This window comes from Pinus tabuliformis, chromosome 3_1 (assembly GCF_031772625.1).
Source record: "Pinus tabuliformis cultivar Carrire ecotype Pingquan chromosome 3_1, CPIR1, whole genome shotgun sequence".
Classification (NCBI taxonomy): domain Eukaryota; kingdom Viridiplantae; phylum Streptophyta; class Pinopsida; order Pinales; family Pinaceae; genus Pinus; species Pinus tabuliformis.
The window spans coordinates 840555869-840565783 of record NC_142301.1 but is presented as its reverse complement, the minus strand read 5'-3'; the positions used below and the strand labels follow the sequence as shown (position 1 = coordinate 840565783).

The window sequence follows — 9915 nt, the reverse complement described above, 5'->3', positions numbered from 1 at the left end:
AGAAGAACCTAGACACAATGGCACTGTACACTCACCATACACACTTCCCTTGCTTTTTGAAAACACTATTTCATCACTCACTTGTGCTGACGTTAGAGTCAAGGAAAATCTCTAAGGATTTGGCAACCAGACCTTTATACCAGATGGGACTCCTACACCAAACGGTGTGAGGTCTGATTGAGACTTCATATCTGGGAGATCCCCTGAATGTTGGTGGGTCCAACACTGTCAACAGATACCATGGGCTAATACCATGGTTTATCAATACCACATGCTCAATATGACATGTCTTGATATGACATTTTTTTTAATTAGTTAATTTGAGATAAATTAATTAAAAGAACATAATTAACTTGGGAGGTAAAACTCAAGCCTCAATCTTTGAATACTACTATCTATGGAGGTAAAATCTCTATCATCCACCTAATAATCATTGATAATTAAATTAAAGTTGTGGAAGACCTATTATGAAATAGACATGTTTATTGTCCTAATTATTTTAAATAAAATTATAATTTAGATAATTCTTATGAATTTTTTAATTCTAGCAATGAAACAATTGTTTTGAATTTTAGTAATGAAGTGTTTTGATACTTATTATGATTGATACCTAAGGACCTTTACCAACCATTTAACTTATATGGTTGCTTTAGTTATTGATAATTAAATTATAATTTTGGAAGCCTTATTCCAGAATACTGAAAAAATGATTTTTTTATTTTGTCCACTTTTTTAATCACTATAATTTCACTTTTCTATTTTTTTTTATCCTTTTGAATATATATATATATATATATAATTGTTGTAGTTTATTTTTATTTTTTACATTCATTCTTGTGATATTTTTTAAGGAATATTTTTTTTTTTTTTAACGGTTAAAGTTTAAAGCTTCTGCATTTTGATAATTTGAATAATTTTTAATAATTTTGCGAGAAATTGAATAATGAATAATTAATTGAAATCATAAATTTAAAATCATAATATCATTGAAATTTGTACTGCTAAAATCTAAAATAAACCCAAAACTTAAAACAGTTACAATACATTATTTTAATTCATCTAATCAAAAAAACTTTTTATACACTTAATTTTAAACATATTTTTTATATAATAATAATTTTCCAAATGTAAAATTATTTTCCAAATGTCAACTAATACTATTTCAGAATTAAAAATAATAATAAATTTTAAATAAAAAATTATTTTCCAAATGTCAAAAGAGTCGAGCTCAAGTGATAAAACCATATATTGTGTTTCTCGCTGTGATATAAAACCTATAGTAGTCTAAACAAGACATAATTTCGCTGGATTTCGGCGAAAAATCTACCGGGAAAAATTTTTCGCAAAAAAATTATAATAATTAAAATTAATCATAGATATCTCAATCGTAAATATAGTTTACTCGACTTATGTATAATTTTCTTTACAGAAAGAACGAACTTCCCTATCATCACTTTATTCACAGCGCCAATGCCAAATCCCTTAATGCGCCAATTCCGTGGCTTTCTCATTAGTAACTACGCTACCAACCTACGAGGCTGGTTTGCCTCGCCAACACAAATCGCAGGAAACTTCGTGGCCACACGGTGCCAACTATACCATTGAATTTTCCATATTTCCTTGTACGTCTCAAACCGTCCAGCATTCGCCGCCGATAGAGTAAATATATACCGCAAGCGCGGAGAGCAGGGTAGGAAACACCCGTCAGTTTCTGCTAACTCCAGCGATGGTAAGAATTTCAAATTTAAAACACGTTAAAACACCTGTCACTTTTCGCAACTCCAGCGATAGTAGGAATTTCAAATTTGAAAGACCCTTCGCTTTCTGCAACTTTGGTGCATTTTAATAATAAAAAATGCTGAGGGGCCGAGAAAACTTTTGGATGTATTTGATGAGCAAATTATCGGGGAAATTTTGGTTTCTATTTTGATCCTTTTAACTCAAAAATAAATAAATGATGCAAATCATGCGGACGAAGTACAATTTGAGTTTCAAATTCAATCCCTGGGCAAAAGTCGAATGCCGGTCTATATGAAGTCCGGAGCTTTCACTGAAAATTTCAAAATCTTGTTGTACAGAAAAAACTTGCAAAAGGAAATGAAGATGAAAACCTTTGTTCTGTTGCTGTTGCTGTGCTTCTGCATATCTCCGTCATTTGCCTACTTACGGCTCCCGTCGACCGCCAGGTTCCCTCAAGCTCAGGCCGAACGGCTGATTGAAGAGCTGAATTTGACTCCGGGAATCGCAGAACCGGAAGAGGAATACGACGTCGGCCCTCGTTTGGTTGAAAGGAGTCTCAATTTGGATATTAATGGGGACTCGGAAAAGAACGCCAGTCTAGAAGAACTCGGTCATCATGTCGGATATTTTCGCCTCGAACACTCGCACGCTGCGAAGTAAGTGTTAGGAAGATTTTTGAGAAACTATATAGAGGCATTTATTTAGATTGGGTCTGTGAAGAAAACGATTAAATAATTAATCGATATAATGGTTTCGTAGTTTTTTTTTTTAATCGAAGAAATTTGTTTGGAGCAGCTCTGCTCTGAAGTCTATAAAGTCGTCTTCTGGATATAAGACAAAACTCGTAGGGACCAAACCTGGTCACCTAACTATCCATCTTTAGAACTATAATGTTTTGGTAGTTTAAAATACCATTAATGTAAACTTTGTTTATTGGATAAAATTTGGGGAAAATCTTGGGTTTAATCGAATTCGAAAGGCGCAAAGGTCTGGTGTTCTGTAACGGCGTTGATGGACGTTAGATAATGAACAAAATAATTATTAGCTTCATTATGTGTCTGATAGATCCCTTTAGGTCGTTGCTTAGCTGGGATTATGCGAGTGTTCTTTTCTTTTTGTTTCTTTAAATATTCTCTTCAATTTAAATCTGTTCAATTCGACTCTACCTTTTATAATATGTTTATCAAATATTCCCAACTTGATGTGCTGAAATGGGATAGAAAAAGGGGTGCATTGAGTGATGTTCACGGTATTGATTGCTGGTTGAAACCAGAGTATGAGTCGCATAGCATATCATTAGATCCATGGTTTCACTGGGTAATCAGGATTTTCTGTAAGGCCATTCGTTCCAAGAGTGCTCTGGCTCAAACACAATTAACATTTCCCAACACAATTAACATTTCCAAGATTTCCAATCTGCTTATCCCAAGACTGCTCTGGCTCAAAACACAATTAACATTTCCATTCTACTTATCCTAATTAATGCCAAGTTCATGTCCACGTTGGTGTCAAATATACGCTCCTATCCACTGAACAAGAATGCGTTTATTGGGAATTAACTTTTACCCATTTTATTATAGCTTTTCAGGAGTAGCCTTGGCACTCTTACAGGAAAACATCATACACCATACAGACTTTTAATTATTTCTCCTTGGTTCTGCCTTATTTCCGGGCACCAATCTGGCAATCATCGGGAGTCTGCATGGTGTTTAAGGATTTCTCTTCTGCAGCATATTATTTTTCTGATTGTGCTTTGAGTTTCATTGATATATATTTCTGATTGTGCTTCTGAGTTTATTGATATTTTGTTTTGATAATTCCTGAATATTAATATAATCATGGGTATCCTATTCATGAGACTGAAACTTAAACCAAAGAAGTGCTGTAGTAAAACTGTCTGCCGACATGCATGCTTTATGAAGTACAAAAATGAAGGTAAACGTCTTCTCAAGCAACCTTTTCTCTCACAAAGTGATGCTAAATGTCTATGTGCTTTTGCATCAACACGGCCTAAGTATTTATATATATCAGCTGCTTGCAACCTCAACCTCAATGGAGATAGGGATAATGTCTAAAGCTAATTGCTTTTAAGATGATTCTCTCCACGAAAAAGCCATTGTAGAGGTATGTTATCCCTATTTCCAAAATTTCTCATGAGAAGAGAATTTTTATCGTGCTTACCCAGTTGTGGTTGTTCATTTGATTCTGTGCAAATCTATTTTAATATTGAATAGCTGACGTGAGCTTGCCCCTTATAGCTTTACGTTATGCAAGTTATGCAACTTATCTAGGCAAGTAGATACATTATACATGTGAGGCTTCATACCGTGAGTAAACTGACCCGCTTAATTCTTACCCAGTTGTGGCTGTTTATTTCATCCTGGATACCATCCTTTTTTATTGAATAGGCTATGTGAGCTTGCCCCTTAATTTATGGTTTTCGATGCATGAACTTTTCAAGATATCAGTGACAAGGGATGCATGTTTTTATTCCTACATCTTTCCTCACTACCTATAGTTTAGAAATAACATTGCTAGAATGGAAACGATCATGTAGAGTGCATCTAAAGAATAATCCTCTATCCTGTAGTCAGCAAAGTAGAAAAATGTGAAAAACGCTCTTTGCAATGAGAAAATGCATTTCAATGTGTGGGTGAGAGAGAGCTCGAGGTAGGGAAGTATTTACTGTTAATTGAATTTAAGTATTTATATCCTTTTCTTTCCTAAACGCAGAAGGCATTAGAAGGTATTAATTGAGTGAACTAGCAACAGGTTTGTGACAAATGGTTACACTGACACATTTGTTATGTCTAGGATGTTCTACTTCTTCTTCGAGTCACGGGGAAGCAAAGCGGATGACCCTGTTGTTCTTTGGATGACTGGAGGCCCTGGTTGTAGCAGTGAATTGGCTATCTTCTATGAAAATGGGCCTTTCAAGATTACAGACAATTTAACTCTGGTCTGGAATGAGTATGGATGGGACAAGGTATTCTGTCTTTTGTGTTAGTTTCAAGTGTTTTTTGTTATTTTTTTAATGTTTGAGATAGTATTACAAGTTTTAAACGTTTTTGTGCACAAGATCGATTCCGTTTTCAGCCCTATTCCTGAATATAAGATTGGATCCACTTGAGTATTTTATCTGCCAATCATGGTTTCTTACAGGTTAATGAGTAGAACGTATTTTGATGTATTTGAAATTTGTCTTAAAATAATGCTTTGATTAGTGGTTAAAAAGAGTATGGCATTTCTGCATTGTTTGATTTTTTTGCTTATGGGGTACTGTGTTATATTTGCACTAGGTAATCATGATAGAGGAAAACTTTAGAAATTTGTCATATATTTGAAATTTGTAGTCTCAACGGATAGTCTTAGCAGAGGAAACCACAATTTAATTCATTGAGAATGCCTAGGGCAAGCATTCAAGAGACTATTTTAGATTTTATTTAATTTACAATCCGTGAAATCTATGGTCAAAGAAATAATCATGTTAATGGGAAAAGAGAAAAATTGAAAAACACTTCTTAGCCAACCCACTGATTTTTGCTACTATTAATGTCATGAATGTGAATGGACTCAAAGGCTGGTTTGATAGAGAAACTGCCATTTAGAACACGATAGAACTTATGACAGTATTTACTTGCAATTTGCCCAAGCAGTTACCAGTGATCGAATTAGTCATGGCTTTCAATCTCTCCATATTGATTCTGTGATTCATCAAGTTTTAGTTTTTGCCTTCTTGAAAATGGACTATTATGAGTATGGTTCACTATTCTATTAAATTTGAAAATTTGCATTTGAAAATGCGGTGTTTGACGTTTTAGAAATCTGGTTACTGTAGATTCTAGACATGTGTGTTTCAAGGTATTATGCTATTATGTTTGTAACTTTGTAGGATATATTCATATTTTATGATGAAGGCTGACAAATGTTGCTGAATAATATATACCGCGATTATGCATGGGAAATTCTCCTGCATACTGATGCAGATATTGTGCGTCTAATAACCATCTCGGGGTTCCTAATGAATGACCTTAATATAAGACACTGACAAAATGTGTCACGGTACCAAACAGAGACACTTTTGAGTAGGGTATTGGGCCTAAGTCTCTTGATGCTTGCTATTATAAGATTCTTGTAATGCATTTCATTGTTGAGAGTTTCAATGGAAACATGCGGATTATATATGAAGATTGAAGGATAAGACATTGGCAGAATGTGTCATGGTTCCAAAGAGAGACACTTTTGACTTCGGTATTGGGTCTAAGTCTCTTGATTGCTTGATATAAGATTCTTGTAATGCATGTTATTGTGGGGAGTTTCAATGGAAACACGCGGATTATAAATGAAGATTGCAGCCAAAAAGCAATGCTACCTATGATAAATTTATAATATATAACCAGGGGAAAATTAGGTGCAGAAAACTTACTTCAAAATCAATGGCTAAATTTGTTTGAAATTTTGAATGCAGAAGTTTTGTAACTAAGCACGGTTGGCTTTTTAATTATCCCGAAGGAGGGAAGAAGTCACATTTCTCATGCTTTAAAAACCTAATATAGTGAGGTCAAGGTTGATGTATCTGGTCCTGTAGAATGGGATTGTGCCGTGAATGGCTCAAATGATACTGGCCTGGGAATGACATATTGTGCACCATGCTTTTTAGATATTTTGTTAAACCGCATCATAGAAATGTACTTTTCTGAATTGTATAATATCTGGATTTCTGTCCTATTATCACTCATTGATGATGAATGTAGTGGTTCACCTAAAGTCTGAACTGTTTTGTATGATCACCGTGTTTCTATGTTATTTTGTATAAATTATTTGTTATAACTATTTTCAATTTATGTACCCTTTCCTATAACTTGAAAAGGATCATTTTGTGTTGTGAAGACTCAAGATCTTGAATATAATATGTTGGTGACTTGGCAGGCATCAAATATCATTTTTGTGGATCAACCTACTGGAACCGGATTTAGTTACAGCACTGATGTACGTGACCTCCGTTACGATGAGAAGGGTGTTAGTAATGATATGTATGACTTTTTACAGGTATGTTTCATTTCTTCCACAAATGATGTATTTGATAAGTACTTAGTGTAGAGTTGGAAAATGGTTTTTTCCCAATTAGCTGTTTAACCATTTTGTGGATGGCCCATGTACAAGTTCAAAAATTTCAGTTTGTAAGTAAAAAAAACTTGTAGTTGTTTGTCAACGAATGCAGATACTTTAATGAGTTTTGTACAAACTTGTAGTTGCTTGTCAACGAATGCAGACTTCTGACTTTAATAAGTTTTACCGATATCTGCTAGGCATTTTTTGAAAAACACCCAGAGTATGCAAAGAATGACTTCTTTATCACCGGAGAGTCATATGCTGGACACTACATTCCGGCAGTTACAAGCAGGGTCCACCAAGGAAACAAAGACAATGAGGGTCTTCCAATAAATTTGAAGGTATAGCGTGTCACATTATTTTGCTTTGTTGCGATTTATTTTTTGTGTTATCTGGCTTATCACATTTGTGCTCGTCTATATGGAGGTCAAAGAGACAACTATAATTGATGGGCATGTGTATCCATTCTATTTTTATTATTCAATTACAGTAACTTTACTTTTATAAAGAAGCTAGATGCGATCGGGAAGCGTTTTAAAGCTCAATTTTCATCTCTGCGTATTTCAAACTTCCTGTAGGGATTTGCCATTGGTAATGGACTTACTGATCCAGCAATCCAGTATAAAGCACACGCAGATTATGCATTGGAGATGGGTTTAATCGGGGGAGATGATTACAGGCGGATCAACAAAATCTATCCGGCATGTGAACTGTCCATAAAATTTTGTGGTGAGTTAGTACTTAACCATCTAATGCTCACCCTCAATGGAAAGCTAGGTTCATCATGTAGTTGCTTTGGTAATATTCCGGAGTGGGTTTTTGCAAGTTGATTGTCTGATTGGGAACAGTCACAGTTGGATCAATACAGCTTGTGAAACTAACCATAAAACTTGTGTTGAGGGCTTTGACCAATTATCCTCAGTTGACGACTTGTTTGTTGATGTGATTTTTGAAATATTCAATGTACTTTTTAAGTTGTTTGTGCAAGTGTTTGCCATAACAGTAGTAAAGGCTTATCTGAATCTCAAAATATTGGGCAGAGGTGATGCTTTTCCCTCTTATGGTTAGTTCATTCTTGTTTATTGTGTGCTTTTACAAACATTTAGCAGTATGATCACCTTAATTTTTATGGTCTTTGATAATATATCTCATGTATTTGATACTTGTAGACCTATAAACCAGAAAAAACAGCCCAAAAATATAAAAAATAGAAACCTATAAATATAAACTAGTCATCAAATTTTAAGGAATATTTTTTTCCCTGGTTTATTGGCATTCCTGAGGCTGAAATCCTATTAAAATTTGGAACAAAATGCATATTTTCATAATTATGAGATGTGTACTTTCTGTACTGAACTATATTTATATTTGTCTTCATATTCAAATCTTGTTACTATGTTGTTTGCTTTATGATTCTTAGTTACCATTTGTGAAGTGTTTTAAGGAACTAGCTACGGGTGATATTATGCTGGACCCTTCATCGAAGGTTCATGTGGGTCCTGATCATAGCCGGTGTGATAACTTGGCAGGTACCAAAGGGACTGTCACTTGCTTTGCATCATACTTGGTGTGCACCTCAATTTTGAGTTCCATTGTATCATTAGCTGGGAATATCAATGTAAGATATTATCTCTTAACTTCTAAATACTGGAAAGTCAAACATGCTGTATATTTGATCAGCATTTTGTATCTTAAAATGTAGTTTGTCATCTTTGTTTTATATATCTTAAAATATAGTTTTCATCATTTTTGTTTTATATTTTGCAGTACTATGATATTCGGAAGGAGTGCAATGGTGACCTGTGCTATGATTTCTCAAATATGGAGAATTACTTGAACCAGGCTTCCGTTAGGGATACCCTGGGGGTTGGTAGCCGAAAATTTGTCACCTGTAGCCACTTGGTTTATAAAGCTATGCTTACTGACTTGATGCGGAATATGGAAGTTGGCATTCCAACACTCTTGGAGGATGGTGTCAAGTTGCTAGTTTATGCAGGAGAATATGATCTCCTTAGCAATTGGTTAGGTAATGATGCGGTATACATAGAACACATTGTTTTTGTTTTGGACAATGATTTTATGATTTAGGTGTTAAGTCTGTTATTAACTTATTTGCAGTCGTGTTTTAGGCTGACGGATCCGGTACTTGTCAGCCTAATCTTCAAAATTGAAAAGTTAATTGTTCAAATTATGTGTCTTTCAGGCAGTTCAAGATGGGTGAATTCCATGGATTGGTCTGGAAGTGAGAATTTCAAGAAGGCGCCTACAAAATCTTTCCTTGTAGATGATAAGGAAGCAGGTCTAATAACCAGTTATGGACCACTCAGTTTCCTCAAGGTGAAAGGCACTGGATGATCATCTTTGATTTCTTTGTACAAGTACATAGCTTCTTCCTTATGGAATCTTCTATTTTGCTGCACCAGGTTCGTGATGCAGGTCATATGGTCCCAATGGATCAGCCAAAAGCAGCCTTGGAGATGTTAAAACGCTGGACACAAGGAAGTATTACTGAAGACAACTCCCAAATTCTAAAGACTCTGACAAAGATGCCAGAAAAGAGTTTTGAAAGTTAGCTATCTGTTTAACTAGGAGAATTGCTCTCTTCACCTAGATCAATGTAAATATTTCTAGATTTGCTGTAATGTGCATCCCCGAAGTTCTGTATTTTCTGATTTGGCAAAATAATTGTGCATTCGGACCATCAGTCTCGCTAACTCGTGTCAAATTTTTTTATAGCCTCTTTTTATCTGTATAGAAAAAGTGTTTCTTATTTCTTACCCAACCTTGTGGAATTATGATTATACATGAAGTTAAAGTCATATTATGCACTTGTTCTTATTCCAGCATGTTCTGATGTCCGAATGGCTGAAAGAAATTGTAAAATTCAACTAAAATATTTGGTTGAGTCAGGGAATTCAAAACATGATGCTCTTAACCTACATTCAAAATTTTATTGACAAAGACATGAGGACATTTATTGTTGTTTGCAAAGATACAACGGATGCCACTGTTGTCTGCTTATATTTGAATTGGAGGCTCTGTGGTTTGGCTGTGTTTCACTTC

The 9915-nt window shown here is 34.8% G+C and overlaps 1 protein-coding gene across 1 annotated transcript; it reads left to right on the top strand.

Annotated features, from left to right (window-relative positions):
• The first annotated feature begins 1845 nt into the window (after positions 1-1845).
• On the top strand, positions 1846-9676 carry LOC149190138 (serine carboxypeptidase-like). Its single transcript, XM_089412042.1, has 9 exons — positions 1846-2396; positions 4555-4726; positions 6670-6789; positions 7050-7193; positions 7431-7581; positions 8382-8470; positions 8620-8878; positions 9056-9189; positions 9276-9676. Exons 1-9 carry the CDS (start codon positions 2020-2022, stop codon positions 9423-9425), a joined length of 1596 nt encoding a protein of 531 aa, XP_089268168.1. The 5' UTR covers positions 1846-2019; the 3' UTR covers positions 9426-9676.
• The last annotated feature ends 239 nt before the right edge of the window (positions 9677-9915 follow it).

Bases quoted from the DNA above. Each gene is read 5' to 3' on its own strand.
- LOC149190138 (XM_089412042.1), top strand. From the start codon at position 2,020: ATGCCGGTCTATATGAAGTCCGGAGCTTTCACTGAAAATTTCAAAATC. The intron at 6,790-7,049 runs GTATGTTTCATT...GATATCTGCTAG, and splicing joins ATATGTATGACTTTTTACAG to GCATTTTTTGAAAAACACCC. The intron at 7,582-8,381 runs GTGAGTTAGTAC...ATAACTTGGCAG, and splicing joins ACTGTCCATAAAATTTTGTG to GTACCAAAGGGACTGTCACT.